The sequence below is a fragment of the Herpailurus yagouaroundi genome, unplaced genomic scaffold, assembly GCF_014898765.1.
Source record: "Herpailurus yagouaroundi ecotype Mexico unplaced genomic scaffold, PumYag 250, whole genome shotgun sequence".
NCBI classification, from domain to species: Eukaryota; Metazoa; Chordata; class Mammalia; order Carnivora; family Felidae; genus Herpailurus; species Herpailurus yagouaroundi.
Genome location: NW_024412467.1, coordinates 942,324 through 967,595, shown reverse-complemented (window position 1 = coordinate 967,595; position 25,272 = coordinate 942,324). Strand labels below are relative to the sequence as shown.

At 50.6% G+C, this 25,272-nt stretch overlaps 1 protein-coding gene, 1 long non-coding RNA gene and 2 other non-coding genes across 5 annotated transcripts; 2 read left to right on the top strand and 2 right to left on the bottom strand.

The window, feature by feature from the left end:
- Positions 1–1,956: 1,956 nt before the first annotated feature.
- Positions 1,957–12,360, top strand: BTN1A1 (butyrophilin subfamily 1 member A1). 2 transcript variants are annotated; one of them, XM_040460356.1, is made up of 8 exons: positions 1,957–5,351; positions 5,848–5,984; positions 6,142–6,489; positions 7,919–8,200; positions 8,946–9,095; positions 9,524–9,544; positions 9,639–9,665; positions 10,452–12,360. In XM_040460356.1, the coding sequence occupies exons 2-8, from the start codon at positions 5,906–5,908 to the stop codon at positions 11,123–11,125; spliced, it is 1,581 nt and encodes a 526-aa protein (XP_040316290.1). In that variant the 5' UTR covers positions 1,957–5,351; positions 5,848–5,905; the 3' UTR covers positions 11,126–12,360. The 2 variants fall into 2 exon arrangements, with proteins under 2 accessions (XP_040316290.1, XP_040316291.1); XM_040460357.1 differs by lacking the exon at positions 9,524–9,544 and having other exon boundaries at positions 1,957–5,984.
- A 4,359-nt stretch (positions 12,361–16,719) lies between these two features.
- TRNAL-CAG (transfer RNA leucine (anticodon CAG)) lies at positions 16,720–16,802 on the top strand. The gene has a single exon. It is a non-coding gene; the product is annotated as a tRNA-Leu (tRNA).
- A 2,817-nt stretch (positions 16,803–19,619) lies between these two features.
- Positions 19,620–25,263, bottom strand: LOC121020381 (uncharacterized). Its single transcript, XR_005786101.1, has 2 exons — positions 22,329–25,263; positions 19,620–20,882 (listed from the first exon to the last, which is right to left on the bottom strand). It is a non-coding gene; the product is annotated as an uncharacterized LOC121020381 (long non-coding RNA).
- TRNAT-AGU (transfer RNA threonine (anticodon AGU)) lies at positions 21,105–21,178 on the bottom strand. Its single transcript has one exon. It is a non-coding gene; the product is annotated as a tRNA-Thr (tRNA).
- Positions 25,264–25,272: the final 9 nt, after the last annotated feature.

Sequence of the window (25,272 nt, the reverse complement as noted above, 5' to 3'; positions counted from 1 at the left end):
GAGGGAGACACAGAATCGGAAACAGGCTCCAGGCTCTGAGCCATCAGCCCAGAGCCTGATGCGGGGCTTGAACTCACGGACCGCGAGATCGTGACCTGGCTGAAGTCGGACGCTTAACCGACTGCGCCACCCAGGCGCCCCAAGAAACTTTCTTTTAATTGGGAGGGAGGGGGGTGCCTGGGTGGCTCGGTCGGTTAAGGTTAAATGTCGGGCTGTTGATTTCGGCTCAGGTCATGGTCTTGTGGTTCGTGAGTTTGCGCCCTGCCTTGGGCTCTGTGCACAGAGCCTGCTTGGGATTCTGTCTCCCTCTCTGTCTGCCTCTCCTCTGCTGGCTCTCTCTCTCTCTCTCTCAAAATACATACATATGTAACATTGGAAGGGATTCTAAAGGTTATAAAACCCCAAATACATTAAATAATACATAAATAAATAAAACCCCAAATACCGTTAGATCTGAAGGAGAATGTGGGCTCTGAGAAAGCAAAATCAGGTACGACAGCTGCTTCCCAGAACGGACAAGACCACTCCGGGATTGTGACGGAGTGAGACAAGCCCCCTGTGTAATCATGTTCGGCATGCAGACACAAATGCAACACCACAGGCAAACCACAAGAACGACCACACGTCCCCGTCTCAGCTAACCGCTTCTTTACCCATTACAATTTCAGCCCACTCTGTTCCTCCATGTCCTAATAAACATCAGAATATTCAGTCCTGCCACCAGTCCCCCGATTTCCAGCGGCATTCATCCAGAGCAACCCTTCCCTCTTTGACCCTCTCCCAAACCCCCACCACAAACTGAAATCCTATAAATCCCTCCCACCCCTCTCACTGAGACACCCCAGCTCCCGGCCTCCCCACAGTATGTGAGATCTGTGCTGCGGTAACAGGTACCATCAAATTTAACTGGGTGTGGCCACAGGTCCGCCTCGGCTGCTGGGCTCCAGCGTGGCCACGGACAGGGCAGAGCCCCCATCGGTCTCCCAGCCCTCCTACCCATCCATCCCAAACTTGGCTGCAGACTTTTCACTTAAGTTCCCTAGATACAGCAACCTCTCTTAGCAAGTGAAGCCAAAAGGAACTTCCTGCAGATTTCTAAGAACATAAACTGCAACAAAAAGCATTCCTTGTTTGCGACGTATTGATAGTTTTTCGGTAATCAAGTATTCACAGAAGGGAACAGTCACTCCACTGTGTGATTCTCAAGCACATTCCCTCCTCCTTCCCACGTCTTAACTCAAATCTCAATTGCTTTAGTTCTATTTATTTTCCAAAGAAATTCCTACAAGAGCTTGGAGAATTCTGGGGTTCTCCCACATGGTTCCATCAATAAGGCTTTGCATCTCTTATAAAACCATAAAACCTCCCTGTTACTGCAGAACGCAAAGAGCGCAATGGTACGCACATCAGCGGATCTTCATTTCTCTGGGACTCTTTGCTTCTAACTGTGTTGGCCCTTCCATAAGATTACGGCTACATAACCATGGAGTTGGAAAGAGTGAAGAGAAGTGACCTATCTGTAGTGGTGATGTAAAAGAACTGTATCAGGGTTCTCCAGAGAAGCAGACCCAACAGGGTAGATACAGACATCTAGAAGAAGATGTGTTACGAGGGACCAGTTCATGTGACTGTGGAGGCAGAGAAGCCCCAGGCTCTGCCCCCCACAAGCTGGAGCCCCTGGAAGAGTGCTCCAAACCCCGAGGTCTGAGCACCAGGGAGCCAGCGTCTGAGGGAAGGGACAGCTGGACATCCCAGCTCAAGCAGAGAGCAAACACGCTTCCTCCGTCTTTGTTCGACTCAGCCCTCAATGGATTGGGTGATGCCCGTCCACGTTGTTGAGGGAAACCTGCTTTACTCTGACTCCCAGGTCATGATCCCGGGGTCATGGGCTCAAGCCTCTCGCCGGGCTGCGTGCTGAGCATGGGGCCTGCTCGAGATTCTCTCCCTGCCCCTCTCGCCCGCTCACTTGCTCCTCTAAAAAATGAAAAATAAACTAGTTTTAGAAAGAGAAGCAGGACACCTGGCTGGCTCAGTGGGAAGAGCATGCGACTCTTAATCCCGGGGCTGGGAGTTTGAGTTCCATGCTGGATGTAGAGCTTACTTAAGACAATAAATAAATAAACTTAAAAGAGAGACAGAAGGGGCAAGTGGTTGCCTCAGTCAAGTGCTGGTGAAGGTCACGTAGAACGAGGATGAGAGTAATCCCTGGCTCTGACTAGTCTAGGACACTGGGAAATCTGAGCAGTGGTGGGAAAGGGCCGAAGAGATAAGTCCTGACCTTTGGCCATGAGATTCACTCCATAGGGAGCGGGTCACATGCCTCGGCCCAAACGATCTTCGCATCTCAGAGGGAAAAGTCTGTTTCGGGTCTCCAGTGGCCCTGGGCGTGGCAGGACCTTCCCCATAGCAGCCCCGCATGGTTCAGGCATCTCACAAACAACGCGAGCCTGGAGAGACAGGGGCGCCTAGCATCTCTGTTCCCAGAGTGAGCCTTGACTCAGACATCTTGCCTGGGATGACCCAAGGTGCTCCTTTATGTAGAAGTGACTCAGATGTTACCCGGTCAAAACTGGGGCTGCCACATAGCTTGAGTTCTAGATACCATTGCTTTCTATCTCCCTGGCCCCTTCCTTGTTCCGTGTAGCTCCCTTGGGTGCAGGAAAAAGCTCTTCTTTTTTTCTTTCCCTCCCAAAATTCCCTGTGAGATTTTTTTGACAACGTAGAGCAGGGGTCAGGAGTCTAGTCATAGCGTGTTGAGGAGAGGAAACCCATTATAGATGACATTTTTCAGAAGTTAAACACAAAGGGGAGTTGAGAATGAGACAGGAGCATTTCAAACAAGGAAGGCCAATGGCCAGTTAGTTTGATTTCAGCTGCAGATTCTATGTTGGCTTTTGTGCTGATGAGAAGTCAGAGAGTAAGAACTTGAAGGGGAGCTCAGTTTAGGAGAGGAAGGTAGACTTGGAAACAAAAGACAAAACTAAACACACGTGCCTGTCAAAGTAGGACTCAGGTCAGCTGTGTGCCAGCAGAGACGACCAGGAAGTTTTCTGTGTCACAGGATAAACCAGGCCCATGTCCTGGAGACTCGGTTTTGCTTGGAGGGGGCCTAGGTTATCCAGAGTCATATTTAAACAAATCTCGTATATAATGAAGTAAAATGATGTGATTTACCCCAAACTTATGGGTAAGACCCAAGACTTTCTCACTTGAGTTGGGCAGCGCTGGGAGCTCCTTCCTGAAGCCCCTCTGGTTAGGGTGCTCGGCTGGGACCACAGTGAGGTCCGGCCCAGGGAACAAAGGAGCAGCTCTAGAAGAGAGGGTGCACCTGCTTGCTTCTGGAAGAAGTTGCCCTTAAATGAGCTTCTGAGGGAGGAGCAGGACTTTGTCCTGCAGATGCTGTAGGAAGCGGGGAGACAGCACCGGAACCTGGAGGCCTGGAAAGGTGCTGTGGGCTGAGGTTACCCCATCTTCCAAATTCTTCGAGAGGTGGATAGGCCATCGGAGGGGAGGGAGAAGAGGCCGAGAGGAAGGAATCAGGGAGACAACTAGATCCTACATTTTCTTGACCAGATTAAGTGTCTGAATTTGGTGCTGGGGCCACTAAGGAGACATGTAGGGATTTTGAAGCAAGAAGCGACATGATCAGATTTCCATTTGGTAAAAGCCATTCTAGCAGTCTTGTAAGTCAACCGGAGCAATTATTTTTTGTTGGTCGTTTTTTTCTTTTTTAATGTTTATTTTTGAGATAGCCTGTAGGTGGGGGAGGGGCGGAGAGGCCGGGGACAAAGGATTGGAAGCGGGCTCCGCACTCACAGCTTCAAGCCCGATGCGGGTCTGCGGGTCGGGTCTGGCTCATGAACCCTGAGATCATGACCTCAGCCGAAGTCAGAGGCTCAACCCACCGAGCCACCCAGGTGCCCCTCTTTTGTTGGTCTTAATCATAACCTGAAATAAAGGCAGAGTACAAACTGGGGTGGTGAAGGATATGAGCCACCAATATTAATACAGGATTGACAGCTTTAATTTATAAAAAATTCATATGGAAGAATAGGAAACAGCATCAGAATGTCTGGGGGGGGGGGCAATTTGCCTGGAAAAATCTCTTCCAGAGTATATTAAATAGTTAATATGAAAAGTGATCAGCCTCGCTGTCCTATAAATGTCTAGTAAAATAATAATTTGATCTATTTCACCCATCCCATTAGTGATGACTAGGGAATAATTGTTCTCAGTGTTGGCAGGAATTAGGTGAGAGGCTCATTCCCATTAACAGTGTGATAGGTTTAACTTTGGCAATATGCTCAGAATTCAACTCCTAGACCCGATGACTATCTTTCTGGGAATTTATCAGAAAGTTTGTCAGGAAGTATCAAAGATGTGGACAAAGATTTATGTATTTATAAAGTACACTAGTTATAGTAGATTAAAAAAAAAAAAGCCACTAAGATGTCCCACAATCTTGGGAATTACAGGAACCTACAATATGATATTATGTAAGTATAAATAATGTTTCTGATTATGTAAAAGCTTCATCAATTCTGCCACAATGTGAACAGAGGCTGTCATTGGTTGGTGACATTATGAGTGATTTCTGCTTTGTAAAAGTGTTTTCCAGAGGTGCCTGGCTGGCTCAGTCAGTGGAGCAGGAGAGCCTTGATCTTGGGGTTGTAAGTTTGAGTCCCACATTGGGTACAGAGATTACTTAAAAATAAAATCTTAAAAAAAATAACTAAAAAAATGTTTTCCCATGTTTTTAATTTTTTTTTCATGACAATAAGAGGTTTAACCCCAAAATAAGGAATTGCAGGCCGAATTGCTTGCAGGAAGGCAACTTTGAGGCGGTGAAAACTGAATCACACACGTGCATTCCCAGTCTACCCTTGAACTTTCAACCCACATAAACAACAGAGTAACAACTTCCCGTCTTCTCAGTCCTTACCATCACTTGACAGGCTTAATCTCATTAATGCTCCCAGTGCCTCCCCAACTTCAGGATAAAAGAAGTGAGGCTTGAGGGGGAAAATTCACCAGCCCAACGCCTTCCATTTCATTTTAGTGTTGTCTTGACCCTCCCTTTTTGCCCTATCCCCTTTTATTTAGTCCAGCCCATCCTTCTGTATCCTGGTCTTTGAGCTGAAGACTGCAAAGACACGGACCCTTCGTCTCTCTGGAAAACTTCCCCTCCCCACCCCACCCCCCAGAGCCAAGGCCTGGGAGCTGGGGGCAGGCTTTCCTGAGATCACTTCCCGCTTCCTTCTTCCCCGCCTTTAACTTTGGCTCCTGGGGCCACAGCCAGCTTGGTCACTTGCTAACCAGGCTCCTGGGTGCCTCTTCCTCCAAGATCAGAGGTCAGTGCTGTGCCCGCTCTGGTTCCCCCCCCCCCCCACGAGAGCACTTTCTCTCCCTCTGGCTCTTTCCCGGGTCCTGGGCCCTCTACCCCCTGCCCTTTACTCTCCAGCTCCCCTCCCTTTCCCCGACTTTCCTCTTCTCTCCTCCGGTTCAGTCCCCTGGTTTCCATCTCTGCCTCCATCGCTTCATCTTTATTATCATTCCTGAAACAAATACCAAATTACTGTATGGGGGGGAGGGCTTTTTAGAGCAGCGGTACATTGGTACGCAACCCATTAATGGGTACCATGCCTCCCAATTCCCTTCTCCTAGGATTCTTTTAGGGGTTTAGGGCCTATTCGGCTGTGCACCTGCTCGGCCACACGGGGCGGTGTGCGCTGGCACCGGGAGTCTGCGGTGGGAGGGGGCGAGCGGGCGGATCCGCGTGGAAAGAGCGGTGGGGAGGAGGCCGGAGAAGGGCGTCGAAAGATCCATCGCCCGGCCTGCATCTCCCAGGCGCAAGTTCTGACGCCCGCAGGACACCCGGTGACCTGCTGCCCCAGGAAGGTTGGACATGGCAGTTTTTCCAAACTGCTGCCTCCCCGCGTGCCTGCTCGTCCTCACTTTCTTCCAGCTGTCCAGGCCCGATTCGGGTAGGTCCCCCCCCCCCCCCCCCCCCCCCCGCGCGCTCCGTCTCTGGCCCCCTGGGGTTCCCCGCCCCGACCTCGACCGGGATCCGGGTGGAGCAGACGGCCCTCCGTCCGTGTGAGTCCTCGGCCCCCCCCCCCCCCGCACGCCCGGTTTGCGCAGCCCCCTTCGACGTGATCGGCCCCGCGGAGCCCGTCCTGGCCGCGCTGGGGGACGACGCCGAGCTGCCCTGCCGCCTGTCCCCGAGCGTGAGCGCCGAGCGCATGGAGCTGCGGTGGTTCCGCGGGAAGGTGGCGGCCGCGGTGCTGGTGCGCCGGGACGGCCGCGAGCGGGAGGCCGAGCAGACGGCCGAGTACCGCGGCAGGGCCACGCTGCTGGACGGCGACATCGCGGCCGGGCGCGTCGCCGTGCGCATACACCGGGTCCGGGCCTCGGACGACGGCGAGTACCGGTGCCTCTTCCGGCAGGACGGACGCTACGGGGAGGCCAGCGTGCACCTGAAGGTGGCCGGTGAGTGCGCGGGTTCGACCCTCTCCGGTGACTTCCGGGCGCCGTCCGTTTTCCCGCGGCTCCCTTGCTTTGGAAGCCACCGCGTTCGTCGTCCCGAGAAATCCCTTCTAGGGCGGAAAAGGCTGGCGGGCCGAGGGTGGGAGGTCAGCGGGAAGGCGTTGGAGAGATGGCCCCATGTTGTGATTGCGAGGCTACACCACATCCTCTCTAGTTAGCGCGCCGGAATATGCTCGATCCAGCCCCAGGCCCCAACATTCAGGTTGTGTCTGCTTGTCACCACTCCGGTGAGGGACGCTGTGCCGCGCGTTTCCGTTGCAACCTGAGGCTGCCGCGTGGATTCGTGCCTAGGGACGGGCTTCCCAGGATCCTAGAGGTGGCTGCTCGCTAACATTGTCGATCCACCTAGAAAAGTTTTTGGGTTTTGTTTCCCTTCTCTGCTTCAAGCCAAATTTCAAACTAAGGAGAATGGCAAGCATTCAGGAGGAAAGTATGCGTTGAGGTCTGACTTTCCCGCTTACTTGGAATGCCATCAAACTAATCTCTTTCTGAGCCTTATTTCCTGCTATAAAACTGGGCAATGCATCTGTCAAACAAGATTTGGCAAGAATGAAATAAAGTGAGACAGCGTATACATGAAACTGTTACTGTTACTCTTTTAAAGTGATAGACATCTTTGAGAATCTCCTCAAGGTGGCAGGCAGCCCTTTTCATGAAAAGAATACGCATTTTCACATATACACACAAATCGAAACGTGGATTTAAACTAAGAGCTGTGGACAGGTGTTTAAGGACTCTCCTCTGCAGCTTGGTGTTTTTCTACACTCTGCAGAATTGTAAGAATATAATTAGGCTGAAAACAGAAAGGGTAAGAACAGCTTTATGTTGATATATGTTAGGACACTGGGGCAAGGAGGTTGAAACCATTTAAGAAAATTCCTGAATCAGTATCACACGGAAGGGAAACTTAAATTGTCAGCTACGATCTTAATGCAGGGAACCTCCAATCCCCCTTCTCCTCAGGGACACTTCTTCTCTGTTCACATCTTCTCTGTTAAATACCCACTCCTGGTTCTCCTCCTCAAAGTCTTCTCACATCCAACCACAAAGCCCTCTCCCATCTCTGGAGCTCCCTAACCTGCCTCTAAGCCATTGGTCTTGCTGTTCCTGCTGACTATGTTCCTATGTCTGTCCATCACACTCCTGCTTACATTTCAAACACTAAATCCCAATATGGCATCCCTCTCTGATAAGGTTCCTTTTACTGACGCCTCAGTTTCCTCGTGGTTTCCTCGTGTCATGAAACAGAACATGAATCCCTCTCATTCCTAGTCTCCGTGTGCCTTTCTTTCTCAGACTGTGTAACCCTGTGGTTATAAGGTTCCCAGAAGGGTGTCCACTAAAGGAGTGAGGCCAGCTTCTCTCTCCGTAGCTCTGGGCTCTGATCCTCAAATCCATATGGAAGTTCAAGAAAGTGGAGAGATCCGGCTGGAGTGTACCTCCGTAGGATGGTACCCAGAGCCCCAGGTGCAGTGGAGGACTTCCGAGGGAGAGTGGTTTCCATCCACATCAGAGTCTAGGAATCCTGATGAAGAAGGCCTGTTCACTGTGGCGGCTTCCGTGATCATCAGGGACACCTCCATGAAGAATATATCCTGCCATTTCCAGAACCTCCTTCTGGGCCAGGAGAAGGAAGTAGAGATCTCCATACCAGGTCAGTGAAATCAGCGTTGGGTTCCTGTGTGACAGTTTTAGGGCCACGTCACCTAGGGCACCTGCCCAAGCCATGCCCTCATGACACAGTTGTCTACTTTCTCCCCACCTAAGCTCCTGATCCCCGACGTGAGGGAGCCCCACCAACGTCATCAGAAGAATAGGGATTCTGAACACATCAACCCTCCCTGGATCTCATTGAAATCCCAGATTTTCCATTTTAGGAGATATATCTTAGATACAGAAGATCTGTCCTTGGGGGCCTTCCTAATCCAGAGCGTTCTCTCCTTGAGTAACAGGAAAACCCATTTCCACCCTTGCCCCTTGGCCTCCCCCCTCCCATGCTAGAGCTCTGTCTAGGTTTCGAGGGCCCTCAGGAAAGCAGATCTTCTCATCACCCTTCCCCCCACCCCAACCATCTCTGGCTCAGGCAAGGACCTTTCCTTATTCTTTGGTCATTGAGTCCCTTTCTGTGGCACACAGAGGTGACATGTCCCCTTCCTTATTTACTTCCTGCATCCCCTTGGCTCCCATCCTGCTCCTTCCTCTCTTTCACTGCCCTCCCCTACCTGAGATCAAAATTTTTCTGAAAAGCTTAGAGCAGCACTGGAAGGACTCCTTTTTGCCGTGGGAGGAACGGGGGAGGTCTAGGTCGTCCTCTCTTGCAGCCCCCTTTGCGATCGGGAGCAGAGGCAGACTTGCTCAGAGCCGCACGACAAATGTCCTTCTTGGGGATTTCGTTTCAGCTCCCTTCTTCCCACGGCTGACTCCCTGGATGGTGGCAGTGGCTGTCATCTTGATGGTCCTGGGACTTCTTACAATTGGGTCCGTATTTGGCACTTGGAGACTATACAGGGAAAGAGCCCGACAGAGAAAGGATGAATTCAGCTCTAAAGGTGAGTCACAGGCCGCTTGTCAGGAGTGCTTACGAGTGGGGGTGGACCCAAGTCCTTTCAGAAGATATTTGGGTCTAGAATTCTGGAAGTCAAGATGGGGGGTCGTTATAAGGCACCTGAAGCCGCTGATCCCCAATACGAAGGTCTGGGGTGCAGAAGGAGTCAAAGCCAATGCAAACTGAGATATTAGACCTGATGTGCACTCACTACCCACCCTCAGACTCTCTCCTCACTTCTAACTCGGTTTCCCAGTAAAGATTAAAGATCTGATCCCAAGCCAGTAGGAACTTCCTGCACATTTCTTAGAAACATAAAATAAATAAATAAACCATAATCCTTGTTCCTCATTTATTGATAAAGCTTCAGTAATCAGGTAGAGATGAACCATTTATTCCTTTGTCATTAAGGTATTTCTGTTTGTTTTCCAGAGAAACTCCTGGAAGAGCTCAGTAAGTTCTCTCTTCTTGTCGTTAGTTCACCGACAACGTGTCCCCTCTCTTATTAGAAACCCGTCAATGACCATCTCGTTCTCTTTCATTGCAGAACAGAAAAAGGCCACCCTGCATGCAGGTGAGTGACTGAGCTTCTCAAGGGCTCTGAGGCTCTATCACCCAGGGATTCAAAGTCCTATAATACTTGGACATAAAAACACTAACAGTTTCGTGATGAAGATAGATAGGGGAAAGATGATGTAAACGGGTCTCACATTTTCCTCGAGGCACAGAGAGGGCCCTTGGAAGATGTTTCGAAGACAAGCCCTGTAACAGGCGCCCCTGAGGCCCTGGGGACAGTCAACTCACACATCACCTTGTGGCTTTTGACGGAAGAGGAAAATAGAGACAGCAGAATAGGCCAAGCACCTCTCCTCCCGAGGAGACCTACCAAAGTCTAGAACAGTCTAGATAGATAGATAGATAGATAGATAGATATTTTTAATTTTTTTATTGTTTATTATTTTTGAGAGACAGAGAGAGACAGAGAGCAAGCAGGAAAGGGGCAGAGAGAGAGGGAGACACAGAATCGGAAACAGGCTCCGGGCTCTGAGCCCTCAGGACAGAGCCCGACGTGAGGCTCGAACTCACAGACTGTGAGATCATGACCTGAGCTGTAGTCAGCCGTCCAACCGACTGAGCCACCCAGGCGCCCCTATATATATATATACACACACACACATATATACATACATATATATATATATACACATATATATATACATATGTATATATATACACATATACATATGTATATATATATGTGTATATATATATAATTTTTTTTTTTTTTTGAGAAGAAAGACTATGTCTTGTCACCTCTAATGCTCACTGATGCTCAGACCAGCTCTCTCTCCGTCTCTAGTTGACGTGACTCTGGATCCAGACACCGCCCATCCCCACCTCTTTTTGTACGAGGATTCAAAATCTGTCCGGCTGGAAGATTCACGCCAGAAACTGCCCGAGAAACCAGAGAGATTTGACTCCTGGCCTTGTGTGTTGGGTCGTGAGACCTTCACGTCAGGGCGACATTTCTGGGAGGTGGAGGTGGGAGACAGGGCCGACTGGGCGGTCGGGGTGTGTAGGGAGAATGTGGTGAAGAAAGGGTTTGACCCCATGACTCCTCAGAATGGGTTCTGGGCTGTGGAGTTGTATGGGAATGGGTACTGGGCCCTCACCCCACAGCGGACCCCTCTCCCATTGGCAGGGCCTCCCCGCCGGGTTGGGATTTTCCTGGACTATGAATCAGGAGACGTCTCCTTCTACAATATGGCCAACGGAGCCCATATCTATACTTTCTCCAATGCCTCCTTCTCTGGTCCCCTTCGGCCTTTCTTCTGCCTGTGGTCTTGTGGTAAAAAGCCCTTGACCATCTGCCCACCCACTGATGGGCCTGAGAGAGTCACAGTAGTTGTCGATGCCAAGGACTTTGCTAAGGAGATCCCGCTGTCCCCTATGGGGGAGGACTCTGCCTCTGGGGATACGGATACCCTCCACTCTAAGCTAATCCCTACCCAGCCCAGCCAAGGGGCACCTTAAGAAATCTCCCAGCTAAACCGTTTTCCTTTATGCTAAGCCCTCCCCTCAGTCCTCTCTGAGTCGCCAGCCCCCGACCTCACCCAGCCCCTGTTTCTTCCTGTTGGGTAGGGATCAGTTGGTCTTGGGAAGGTTATGTTGCTGCTGTTAGAGAGCGTGGGGTGTAGGGCCTTCCTAATCTGTTTCTGTACTGGTACTCGGGGCAGGCGCGTGACTCTGAAGCTGTTTCTAGTGTCCTCCTACCCCTCCCCCCAGGCCACATCCTATAGGGAGGGACAGCTCGGCTATCGAGATGGGGTTAGGTTGGCATGTGGTTATGACAGAAACACCTCAGTGTCCAGAAGAGGGATGAGTAGAGGAACAGCTTTTACACAAGCGGGAAACCCAAAAGGTTCTGGGAAGGGAAAATTCGAGGCTGAAGTCCCATAACGGAACCTGGGGGGGCATCGCAGTGGAGGAAAGGGAGGGGAACCTAGGCCAATGACGAATACCTGGCCTGCTCCTAGAGTTTTACGGCCTGTCTCTCAGATTTTCCAAGACATGTCCTACAGAGTAAAGGGGACTGGCCCTACTCCCGTGGGATCTGAAAAATATGGTGTGGGGGCGTGGAGAAGGGATGAAGGGAGCAGGCCTGGGGCCCGGACAGAAGATCTGACCCCGGGAGAAAACGGGAGACCAAACCCGAGCTGTGTGCGTCGCCACGACGCGGAGCCGGCTTTCCTCTCTGCGGCCTCCTGTTTCCCCCTCACCTGGAGTCATTCCAGCCTCACTTGCTGGGCCCCACAACTTTCCAGCTCTCTTCCTCCTTTTGACTTAGAATCTCTCCATCTCAGAGCCTTTCTAGAAACCCTGGTCGGTGATGTCCCCTCTTTAGCAGCCGGTGTCGGCCTCGGGGCCCCTCAGCCCTCATCCCAACATCCGGTTTAGCCCCCTCAAACCCCCCCTTCCATCCGCTCCCCAAGCAGCTCATGCCCACGCCCCGCCACCGGTCACTCTCCCCGCCCAGCTTTCCTGCGTGCCGTTCTCCCCGGGGTCCCCGGAGGCTGTGTCATCGCGCTCGACACAGCTAGACTGACCGCACCTGCTCGTGTTTGCGCTTTCCCGTATACTCGGGGCTTGTCACGCCAACGGACCGCAGGTGTATCTGGGCTCGCCCCTTCTACTTCCGTTGTGTTCTTCCAGTTTCCAGCATGGGTGTCGCCCGTGGTCTTGACCTAATAAATAAGTCTGTTGATTGCCGAAAGCGGCATCTGCTACCTTACTTTCTTTAGCCCAACAAGTGGAACCGAGACAGAAACAGGAAAGAAACCGCCGGCGAGTGCAGCTGCCCGGCCGCGGCAGCGTGGTTCTGTGTAGCCAAGACTCACCGCAGGCCTCACGGCAGTGGGCTCACCGAGGGCGCAAGGGCTATCGTCCCAGGAGGGTCTAGCTGCTTACAGAAAGGCCAGGGTGCCAGTCGCTGCCTCCCCTCAGCCTCTGTGTGGGTGGTGACCCCGTATCGACTGCTGAAGAGGTAACTGACTACGGGTGTCGGTGAGTGAAGCCACCTCTTGAAATTTTAACAGTACTTTTCCAGGAGGAGGAAATATTGGGGAAATTGTGAATTGTAGGGCCTAGTAATTGGAAAAATAAAAATAAAAACCTTGGGTGATCTTTAGACACCCCTCTTTCAGAGGTGCCTGGGTGGCTCAATCGGTTAAGCGTCCAACTCTTGGTTTGGGCCCAGGTCACGCTTTCCCGGTTCGTGAGTTCGAGCCCCACATCGGGCTCTGGGATGGCGGCGTGGAGCCTGCTTGGGATTTCTCTCTCTCTCTCTCTCTCTCTCTCTCTCTCGTTCCCTCTCTGCCCCTTCCCTGCTTGTTCTCTGTCTCTCAAAAATAAATACACATTGAAAAAAGAAAAGAAAAAACCACTCCCCCAGAGGGAAAGCCCTGTGGATTCCCACTTGAGGACCTGAGGACATCTGTAGTTCAGTGAGCTGAACGCTTTCCCCTGTGTTGCCCCAAGCAAGCAAGGATCGGGAGCGGTCTCCTTCACACATAGTCTGACCTTAATGCAATTCAACCAGCTCTGAACATGAGTCTCCAAAGGATTCACCAAATGGTGGGCATATCACCTAATATGCGTGTCTTCTGCTAAGGAGTCATCAAAGTCAGATCCGTTACAGGTCAAGCAAGAAATCCAGATCCCGATTATATCCACACTAACATATTATTTCCATTATTGCACCGCATATATTTCTCTTGATTAAGATAAAATCCAACTTTTCTAAATTTTCAGTCCGCTGACTACCCTCACAGAGGACTGTGGCAAATTTAAAACCCAGCATTCTCTCTTAGGGGAAAATTCTGAACACCAGACAGGTCTCTTACCATCACATTCACTGTGTATTGTGACAGGTGATATTGTCAACAACTCTCACTCACCTTTGTGATTGTCACCTCCCAGGCCCCATTTCCATTTAGGTTTTGATTATGGTTTTGGTTTCAGTGTCTTCCTACGGACTTGGGGTTCAAGACCTACATAACAATATCTAGATAATGACATTTCCACATATGCATTATTGTAAAGTCATTCCGCATAAAGGCTTGTAAATCAGGCGACCACACAGGTGGTATTTGGGAAAGGGATCAAGAAGAAACTATAATGCATGAGAAGTGACTGTCAACACTTAACTCCATCTGCCTCCTTTCAGAGATGAGAGTCTGAAGCCAAGAGACATAAAGTGATTTCTTTCTTTCTTTTTTTTAATGTTTGTTTATTTATGAGACAGAGACCGAGCGTGAAAGGGGGAGGGTCAAAGAGAGAGAGAGACACACAGAATCTGAAGCAGGCTCCAGGCTCTGAGCTGTCAGCACAGAGCCCGACGTGGGGCTCGAAACTCACAGAGCACAGAGCGTGTGAGATCACGACCTGAGCCAAAGTCAGAAGCTCAACGACTGAGCCCCCCGGGCGCCCTGACATAACGTGATTCATTAAAACAGACAGTCTGTGCCTAAGCCAGGACCTGAAAGCGGGTGTCCTTGCCATCTGTCCAGGACATCTTATACTGAACAAACTACAGTTGAGTAGGAGGACTAAAGACTCCGAGATATTATCAAGGTGGGACCCGTTGGCTCAGGAGCTTCGTAGGCATGAAGAGGGTCAGGAGAAAAAAAGAGTAACTAAGTGTGCCACCTTCTACTTGCGCCAAGGGCCGGCACCTGGAGAACCAGACAGAAAGGGCCCCTTCCACCATCTCGTGGATTCCCCCAACACCCAGTGCCTCCTTTCCACGCCCCTTCCTCAAACACTTCTCACCCCACACTGTCCTCCCCAGGCCGGCCACCCTACGCGGCACCCCTGGGAGAAAGACATCATATAGCGCGACGACTCGAGTGTTCATGTTTGTTCAAATTATACCTGCAGAAAGTCGAAGAAAAAGTCTCGAGTCTTTCCAAAATACGTGGGAGCCTCAGGCAGTTGCTTTGCTGGTGTAAACGTATAATGTGTGTCCGGAGACGTATTTGTGAAACCTCACCGAGAGCAGACGGCGCTGCCGCAAGAGCCCGTCTCTGAGACTAGAAGGACAGACAGCCATAGATTGTAATCAGCTCTCTGACTCTCCTCACCTCCCCCCAGGACTCTTGGCCTCCCCACGATCCATGATTTCCTTGACCATTCGAGGAAAACGGTCACGAGGCACAGTGCGAACCAGACAGCAGATTCCTAGGAATCGTCTGTGTCCTTCCTCCTTCCCCCCACCCCCCCCACCCCCACCCCCAGCTCCAGCCTCTTTGCATGAAGCACACCCTGGAGGAAGAACTTATCTGATGGGCCTTGAGGCTCTTTTTCCAGCTGGCACCGGCTACCGGGGCCTGGAGGAAACGGCGAGTCTGCGGATGTTGTGGCTTTATTCCTGAATCTCCTAAAAGAGACGAGCCTGGGTGTTGCTGGGCCTTCTGGAACCCGGAAAGCGGATCTGCGTCCCGGACAGATCTATTCGTCTTCACCAAATGCTCACGTGCAACCACGCCGACCACTGGATTGGAATGTGCTCTCTGGATCGTTTCCATCTTATCGCTGGCAAAGGCTGGGCCCTGGCGTTTCAGGTGCCGGGGGGGGGGGGGGGGCAACCCCCCTTTGCTGATGGTCATCTCTGGCCACCTCCCACGATCCACCTTCAGACATCCCACGCGGGTGGACACGCACACACACGGAGCCTGCGAACAGCCCCCGTGAGTCGCGCTCTGGCCGGCGGCACTCCACGTTTTACAAATATTTGGGGCCAGAGCCCTGTGCCACGGAGGCCCGAACACGTTTTCTGAATGCGGCCCCTCCACCTCACCCTTAAGGGATTCAGCCTTTTTCGGAAGCTAAATCCTAAAGTAATGATCTCGAACTTGGGTGCACACTGGAATCACCCGGGGGGTGAAGGGGGAACCGTAAGGAATACAGTCCCCAGGTGGAACTCTCAGGCACCCCAATTCGATGAGTCTGAGGCGGGGAGGCTGTTGGCAGTACGCGCGCGCTTTCACATGGCACCTGCTCACGCCACAGCAGTTTCTCTGGTAAGAATTGCGGGGTTACTGTGCCTCCAGCCAGTGACTCTCAAACCTGGGCACATCGCAGGATCCCCTGGAGTGCTGGTTACACACAGATTCCTGGACTCTACCCCCCAAATGTCTGACTCGGTAGGTCTGGGTGAGACTGAGAATTACTTGCGTCTACCTGGTTCTCTGGGGACGGGGATTTGACGCTTCATTTAAGCGCTCAAGCTTTGTATTTCTTCAAATGAACTTAGATGAAACTGTTAGGAAAGCCGTTTCTCAGGTCAACACGGGCCAAACGACTTGTCCGCAAGCCTCCAGGCAGTTGACTCACTAGTCCTTTGTTTGAAACTCACGGTCAGGTTCCCCGACTCCCCGTCGGCGATGTCCTGACCACAGCATCCCGACGCTAACACTGGACCAGAAACCCCGAGGTAGGTCCCATCAGACGTGAAGTGTGCTTAGAGAACTTGCTGCAGTAGAGGCCTGGCATCGAGGGCCCTGTGCCAGGTTTACTAGATGCAGAAACTTCTTCTGTTCCCCGCAGTAGAACATCCACACAGTAAAGCCGGCAAATCCTCAGTGTAGAGACTTCGACGAATTCAGAACGAGAAGCTCCACTCGCCCGCCCGCTAACGCCGCTTCCCGGGGCGGCGCCCGCTGGGAGGAGGGGGAGGGTTAGCGAGCGCCTGCGGGCAGGGCTGCAGCCTGCGCGCACCTGCCGCGGCCCAAAACCTCCGGGGAGAAAGCGCGTATTCCAGCGACACGGTGCCACGAGTTCAGCAGGGTTCTGCCCCCTGTGGCGGGAGGGCGCCCTTCTCCCCGGGCATCCCGCCCCGCCCCTCCCGGGGGCCTGGAATCGAATCCGCGGTCGCACGGCAGGTGCCACTCGGCCGCGCCCGGAGCCGGGTGCTATTTATTGCGCGCGGGACGCCGGGGTCGGCGTCCAGCGCGCGGCTCACGCAGGAGCGCTCGTTTCACTCCTGCCCGGAAGGGCTCCCCATCCGGAACTGCTTGGTGTGTGGGTAGAGACACAAATAAATGCGGAGCAAGCTCGCTCTCCAGCGAGTCAGGATGGCCGAGCGGTCTAAGGCGCTGCGTTCAGGTCGCAGTCTCCCCTGGAGGCGTGGGTTCGAATCCCACTCCTGACAAAATGGCCCTTTTTTTCGAATCCTTACTATGGAAGGTGGCCCGCTACTTTTTCCAATATTCCAACAGCGGAATGATCAACTGAAAAAAAAAAAAAAAAAATTTCTTGTCTATGCTCTCGAATGTAAGCACTCGGTACGTAGAAGATGATGTAAGGCCTGGTAGTTTTCATCTCCTTTCTCTGTCTGTAATTGTCTGTCTCTCCTCTCACGTTCGAGGAATTGAATGAATGCTACCCCTGAATTACAAGCGCCGGTGTCGGCAGGGCCCTCTTTTGTTTGCTTATAGATTTCTTTTTAATAATACCCTTTTCTCAAGTTCATGTCCCATCCTCCACCCCCATAAGAAATTTCTGGAGAGAGGGTATCTTTTTCCTTCTCAATGTTTTTGTGGAACATAGATTTTTGGTTTCAGTGCTTTCGTTTTTAATCCACATAAATGACACTGTTTCATATATCCTATTCCATTTTATTTTATTTTATTTTATTTTATTTTATTTTACATCCAAGTTAGCTAGCATATAGTGCAACAGTGATTTCACCAGTATATTTAATGCCCCTTACCCATTTAGCCCATCCCCCCTCCCACAACCCCTCCAGTAACCCTCTGTTTGTTCCCCATATATGAGTCTCTTATGTTTTGTCTCCCTCCCTATTTTTTTTTAATTTAATGTTTACTTATTTTTAAGAGAGAAAAAGAGCATGAGTGGAGAAGGGGCAGAGAGAGAGAGGGAGGCACAGAATCCGAAGCAGGCTCCAGGCTCTGAGCTGTCAGCATAGGGCCAGACCCCGGGCTCCAACTCACGAACTGTGAGATCATGACCTGAGCCAAAGTAGGAAGCTCAACCAACTGAGCCACCCGGGTGCCTCCCCTCCCAGTTTTTATATTATTTTTGCTTCCCTTCTCTTATGTTCATCTGTTTTGTATCTTAAAGTCCTCATATGAGTGAAGTCATGTGATATTTGTCTTTCTCTGACTAATTTCGCTTAGCATCATACCCTCCAGTTCCATCCACGTAGTTGCAAATATCAAGATTTCATTCTTTTTGATTGCCGAGTAACACTCCATTGTGTATATATACCACATCTTCTTTATCCATTCATCCATCGTATCCCATTCAATTTTTACCTCATTTCCATCCTACCACGGTTTTGAGGTTTACCTATGTTGCCGTATGCACATCTAGACCATTGCTTTTAATCGCTGCACAGAGATCTGCAAGCATGGGTTTGCCTACTCACCCAGGGATGACTCCCAGACTGGGTTCAACGCCTGGCCACCACAAAAAAAAAAAAAAAAAAAAAAAAAAAAAAAAAATGCCATCAATGAACGTCATCCTATGTTTTCCATTATGAATCTTTCCTTGACATAGAGCAGGAGCAAATGACAGGTGATGAGGGTCTGACAGTTAAAAAGCTTAGACTTCAAAACTGGATCTAGGACCCAGGGAATGTGATTTAGACACATAGAAATTCATGTTTAGTGACATCTTCAGAAATATCCCTCAAATTCAAGTTTCCTGATGTTCAGACTGCTTATCTTAAGCATCAATAGTTACAGCTACAAATATTAACAGTGCTTCTATTTTGAACTCAAAACTTAGATAGTGAATATTATTCTAACATAATTTCTTGCAAAGCCCCAAGTAATCAAAAAGCACAGGCGACTGGAATTTTCTCCTCACCATTCCATTTTTTTTTTAATTTTTTTATTTTTCAACGTTTTATTTATTTTTTGGGGGAGAGAGACAGAGCATGAACGGGGGAGGGGCAGAGAGAGAGGGAGACACAGAATCGGAAACAGGCTCCAGGCTCTGAGCCATCCGCCCAGAGCCCGACGCGGGGCTCGAACTCACGCGAGATCACGCGAGATCGTGACCTGGCTGAAGTCGGACGCTTAACCGACTGCGCCACCCAGGCGCCCCCTCACCATCCCATTTTTAAAAGAAATCCGATCCAATCCCAGGTTACAAGGACAGAAACCAGAGGGAATCTGTTTTATGATCATTGATAATCATTCTGCCCTCTCCCGAAGTCCTCAAAATTCACAGAAACCTTCATACACACACTGAAAGAAAAGCGAGTTGGTATTGCTTAGAAAGAGTGTCCTCAGTGAGGTTAGAAAAGAACAAGCAAACGAGGGTTCTCCTTATCGCCCAGGTGGCCACACCCCCAGTCCATTTCTGCCCATTTAGTGTCCTCCCTTGGGCCCTGGCAACATATGAGAAAAGAGGAAATGGCAAACAGGTGCAAAGAGAAGCATTTAGAGACACCTGGAGGGCGAACGGGTTCAATGGTCTTCAGGCTACAGGGGCCCCTGCCTCTGCCACTGATGAGCTATGTGACCTTCCAGGCAAGTGACTTTGTAAGCCCGTGCCTTGGTGCCCTCCTCTCTAAAGGGAAGGAAATAACTGAACATTACTTCATAAGTAGGCTGTGAGGATCTACATGACTTAGTAGATATAAAGTGCTTGGCAAAGAACACTTTATTTGCCTGGAAAATCAGACACACCTGATAAATGACATTTTTTGTTACAATAGAGCACCCGCTCTCTGCTGGGGCCTGTGCCGAACTCTGGAGATCGGAGATCGCCCTTATTTGAGAGAGAGAGAGAGGGCTTGAGCCGGGTCTGGCAGAGAGAGAGGGAGAGAGAAGCGCAAGCAGGCTCCGCACTGTCGGAGCAGAGCCCGCCGGGGGCCTGAACCCATGACCATGAGACCATGACCTGAGCAGAAACCAAGAGGCAGACTCTTAACCGGCTGAGCCACCAAGGTGCCCCAGTAGCACGTGGTCTTTAAAAACAAAACAAAACATGAAGCAAGCAAGCAAACAAACAAACTTATCCCATGAAGCATTTGATGACTTACGGTCCGGTCAAGTCCGTCTGTGGTCTTTATGGGAGTTTCAGGATCTGCACACACAGCCACGCAGTCCACCCCTCTCCTCCCACCCGCCATTGCTTCCTCGGATCTTCACCTGTAGCCATCCACGGTCCCCTTTGCCAGGAGCATCTTTTCCACGCCTTCTCTCCAGCCCCCTCTCTACATCTCCTCCATGCTCAGTATGGGTGTCACTTCTTCGTGAAGTCTTCCCCCACCTCTTTCCTCCACCAGTCCGGGGTAAATAGTGAACTGCGGCCCCCAGGGCCCCCACCCCCAGTGTTATCACCCGCCACTACCCTGCAACTGCCATTGAACTGTCTGCCGCACCCTCCCCCCAGGCTTTTTACAGCACCATTCATGACCCATGTGCGACTGGCATGGCGCTTGCATAGAACTGGCTCTGGACAAGTAGGCACCGGGAGGCTAAACAAACATTGGATTGTAAATCATTTCCACTTGCACACGTAAATCACTTTCATGGTCCATATATGGAGAGGTAGAAAGGCTTTCAGGCTTTGGGGGAGAGATGGTTAGAGTCCTCACCTGGAATATTCTAGAGCTCCAAGAGCCAGCACCATTACCTCAGTGGTACAGATCATGCACTCTGTTAAGGGCCTCTGGGCTGGAAGCATCCCGGTAAAGGTGTTCCTGGACCCTGATGGAGCAGGGGGTGAAGGTCAAGTGAAATTCAGTAGCAGGGTGAAGTAGTGTTCTAGTGCTGACGTCTACCCCATGACTCAGCCTGGGAGTCTGCGCCTTGGCTCTTCCTGGACGGCTTGGAGTCAGCCTGGGGCTGCCATTTTCAAGTCCGCCTGTCCTAGTGGGCTACCCATCCGCTCTGTGACGTACAGACAGTTGCTTCTTCCTGACGCCTTCTTTTCTGAAATCACCGGTGACAAATAGTTTGAGTTTGATGCTCCTTTCCGAAAAAGTCTGAGCACAACACCACCTGTTAAATCAGTTATTTGTGGCTTGCGTGATGTGGTTGGATTTTAGTGGCTGCTGTGAATTGAGATGCTGCACGTGTAGCAATCATTCCGGAGGCTGCGCTTTCTGCAAATATTGCCTGCTGATTGTAAGAGTGCATGGGTCTGGAATTCTCCCAGGAAAGAGGATCGGGTGACCAGAGATTATGATGTTGCTTGTAGTTTAAACTTGGTGATTTTGCCTTCTGCTTTCCTTAGTTTCCTCTAGTATTGGCTGCAAACAAACAAACAAAAAAAATTACGTGTAAAATGTGATGACACAAAGGAAGATCGAAATTCTTTCTCCTGAAAGAAACGCAAACTCTTTTCTCTCTATGCAGAGTGGCCACCCTGAGACCCACATAAAACACTTCGACGAAATTCCGTAGGGGAATTTACCCTTGATGTTATACTTTGATCGCGCATTCTCTTTTGCTGGGAGCGGGAAAACCACAAAAGGCCCCGCTGGGATTCGAACCCAGGATCTCCTGTTTACTAGACAGGCGCTTTAACCAGCTAAGCCACGGAGCCGGCACGCCTGCCTGCTTCCAAATCGACATAGAAAAGGAATGATGTTTGCTTTCCTTGTGTGTATGTCTGCATTTTCCCACCACTGACGGCCAGGAGCAGCCTAGAGGCTTCTCTAGGCCCAAAAGATGAATCAGTCCCCGCTTCGCCCCCAGAAGACCTAAGAAACTGCGCGGCTGCAGGAAAACTGAGGCCCCTTCCCGCAGGCGCCGGAAGGCGTCTTGTCCCAGAAACTGCGGGGAGGGCGGTTCTCACGCCTCCGCGGGGAGTGTGACCCGGGGCCCCCGGAAGGGGACGCCCGGCTTTTCCACCACAACTCCGCCAGCACCTCGGGAAGCGAGCTCTGTGTTCTGAGTGTCACGGTCTTTAATGAAAACTCCAGTCATTCCTTACCCCATGGCTTTCCCTAAAATTGGGTTCCACCTGCCTGCTCCTGCTTATAATGCTAACTAATGGAGTCCCAGAGCCGCAACTTTAGAAATACGAGACTTCATAATTAACATCTACTTTTAGCAAGAGATAGAGAAGCAGCCCCCTCTCCTCCGCAGCTACAGAGGGAGAGAAGCTTTCTTGTCCTAAAACTGGTCCAAAGGATTTGTTTTAAGATGTCAAATTGAGAGCATTCACAAGAACTTCTATATTGTCATGGGGACTTGTGTGTTTGTCACTCTTCCCCAATTTATTCTATTCTCTGTAAAATAAATCTGTCCTTGGGAATAAGATTTGAACAAAGGGCGTTAGTGAAACTCGCAAGAGTTTACAAATTATTGCCATAACCCGAGAATGTAACTTCCCAGATGAAACCTCTAATTACGATTGGCTGTGTTGCCCGAAATCTGTTCTCCTGGGGATAATGCTGAAATCAGCCTTTCGGTATTTCTAAATTGTATCCCCATTTGAAGGATTTCGCTGTCACACTCTAAAAGGCAGCCCTTGGCACTTAACCACCACCTCCACACAGTTGAGGGCTGGGGTATAAAAGCCCATGACTCTGCTAGATTTCCCACTGCAGTAAAAACCCTGAAAGTCTATGAAACATGAAATCGGTTTGAGCCTCCATGAAATAAGCACCTATTTCTTTAATATGATAAGATTAGCTATTATATTATTAGTGTGCTGAGAGCCAACATAATCATAAAGAGCACAGCCACACCTACTATGGTTTGACCAAACTGTGGCAGGTTATCAGAAAGACAGCAGAGCGGTGAGTATTTGGTCGGGGTTTTCCTTTGGTTGGTCACCAGCGGTCAAAATCTGCAGTGAAATGCCGCTAAGTCAAAGCAGCTGTTTAACAAGCCGCAGACAAATCTTGGGGGAAAAACTGAGACTTAGAACAATCGCTTCCAGAACTCTGGGCGCGAATTCTCTCCTCTACGCAATCCCCAGTGTGGCCGGCAAAGCCCGTGGAAGGGCCTCTCACACTTGGCTCTGTTCCTCGCATCTGAAACTGGAGAAGGTGCGGATCTCTGTGTCACAGACTGCTGACAATAATGTAAAGAAACACAGGAGGGGCAGAGAGTGCCATTGTCCACATGCTTGAGAGAGAAACCAGAAGAACAGTGCACTGCGATGGTTATCTTGATGTGTGAACTTGGCTAGGCTGTACAGTACCCAGTTATTCAACTGAACACTAATCTGGATGTTGCTGTAAAGATATGTTGTAAATATCTTCGTGGGTTAACGTGGTTACAATGAGTTGACTGTAAGATCCTCAGTAATACGGGTGAGCCAGCCAGCCGAACCAATTATTATTTCCCATGAATTATTATTTCCAACCAGGTGAAAGGCTTTATTTAAAAGCAAAATGGAGGCTTCCCGGAGGAAGAAGAAAATCTGTCTTAAGACTGTAGCATCAGCTCCTGCCTGAGATTTTCTAAACTACAGGCCTGCTCCGCAGATTTCAGACTTGCCAGGCTTTGAAATAGTCATTCATTCGTTCATTCGTTCATTCATTCATTCATTCATATTCTCTTACTAGTTCTGTTTTTTTTTTTCTGGACTCTGTTTCTCTGACTGATACAACCACTGAAGAAAAGACTGAACGCTAGAAACTGGAACTCTCAGAAAAGGTGACCCCTAGAAAGCTCTCCAAAAACAAAGTGAAAGCATGCCTTGGCTCATGTCAGGTTGTGAGCATCGCAGAGAACTTGGAGGCCGCTGAAGCTTTCAAAACCTGCCCAACGAAGGGAGGTCTCTGCAGACACCGAGGAGAGAACATGTGGACGGGGCCTCCAGCTAGCTGAGTTGAAGCCCATTTTAGAGGTGCAAGACGCGACCCGTGGCTCCAGGGACGCCTTGGGGTCTGGCCTGCCTGCCCATCCTGGGTATGTGATGAGGGTAGAATAGAACCGAGAAGTACCCCAGTTTGCTTCATTTCTCAACATTCAAGCGTGAGTGTTCGTGTTTCCAAACTGCCCTTGAGAACAGAAATCTCCTTTCGCTTCTTATAGGGAGGCGACAGTCTGTGAACTCGGATGGGAAAATAAATATTTATCTTGACGAACTTGATACTGAAACTTTGTGTTTTATTCCATCTTGAGTGTTGGCAACAAATTACTGTTGTATCTCAGCCCTTTTTATTTTGTCATTTTTGGAGATCACAAGTATTTCACATCAAACTACGGTTGTTACAAATCTCTTTAAATATCATGGATGCTCATTAGTGCTTTGAAATTACGGTATTGATTAGACCTGCTGTACATTGTCAGTTAGTGCATTGATAGAGGAGGAAAAATATTGACACAGCATACGTTTTTAATATTTTGGTAACATATTTCAGTGTAATTGATTTCCCTTTGAAATCGTACGTATTTATCTTTTTTTCTTTCTAGCCGAAACGATTATTCTGTGAGGCAGTCCATAACCACCAAAGTGCCCTAGGCATACAAGTAGAAAACCTGGCCAGAGGTCTCCTGTTCCATCGTCCAGGGGGAGATTCCTAACTAGGTCTACTATAAGGTTATGCAGAAAGAGCAGGAACACCTGTATCATTCTTAAGGGCCGTTGCAACCTTATGAACTGAAAACGACTATTTTCTACACTCAGTGGATATGGTCCTCAATGTCAGGCAGTTTCACTCGGTTAACAGCCGTCAACTTATCTGCGATGCTCACCCAGGCATGGAGACGACGATTACTTCTCAAGAATTCTGGAGACTGAAACGCACACCTGGGAGATGCTTACTGGCTTCCTGAGAAAGCGAACACGCGCAGTCACGCGCGCGAGCTGACGATGCCCCTTTCAAAGGTGTCAAACTGGGAGTCGCAGGCCCAGCGGTAGGCGCGCAGGCAAGCGGGTGCTTAGCGCAGAGCCTTGCTTGGTAAGTACTGAAACACATTTTTTAACGACCGAAGGAGAGACAAGAGAGCACGCCAGATCACGCCACCCCACCACGACCTCCAAGTCCCAACAGATCACATCCACGGTCCTCGCAAGCGGGGGGTCTGTGCGCGCTCTCGCCCCTCCAGGCTCTTTTCCCTGATACCCGCGTTTCCGTCTCGTTAATCACCGTCTCCGCCGGGCCTTCCTGGTCTTCCCGGTCTTTTTGTTTTCCTCCAAATGCTCATCATGATTATTCTCCTCACGTAGTGCTTCCCTGTCATCTTGTCGATGGACAAGGGACCACATCGCTTTTCTTCAGGGCTCCACTGCCAGCGCCTCCGACGGTAACACTGGTTGCGGGGCGAACGCGTGGATGGCGAGGTGTCGCGGGCGGAGAAGACGCCGCGGAGGGGAGCACGGACGCCACGGAGCGAGCAGCCGGCTGCAGGTGACCGGCCGGGAGCCCAGCGGGGCCGCGGGGAGCGCGGCCCGGGCGCGAGCGCGCCTCGCCTGGACCCGCCGGCGCCTGCGTCCTCACGAAAGCATCCGCGGCGGCAGACGCCTCCGTGCGGGCCAGTGGCGCAATGGATAACGCGTCTGACTACGGATCAGAAGATTCCAGGTTCGACTCCTGGCTGGCTCGAGGCGGGTCGTGCTATTTTGCCTCTCCCTGGCAGAGGCACGCCGTGGAGCCCGAAAAACTCGGGCACGGCGACATCTGCCTTGCAGGTTCTCCGAGGCCAAAGAGCGCCGCATTTACCGCAGCTGGGGGGGGG

Bases quoted from the DNA above. Each gene is read 5' to 3' on its own strand.
- BTN1A1 (XM_040460356.1), top strand. From the start codon at position 5,906: ATGGCAGTTTTTCCAAACTGCTGCCTCCCCGCGTGCCTGCTCGTCCTC. The intron at 8,201-8,945 runs GTCAGTGAAATC...ATTTCGTTTCAG, and splicing joins AGTAGAGATCTCCATACCAG to CTCCCTTCTTCCCACGGCTG. The intron at 9,666-10,451 runs GTGAGTGACTGA...CTCCGTCTCTAG, and splicing joins AAAGGCCACCCTGCATGCAG to TTGACGTGACTCTGGATCCA.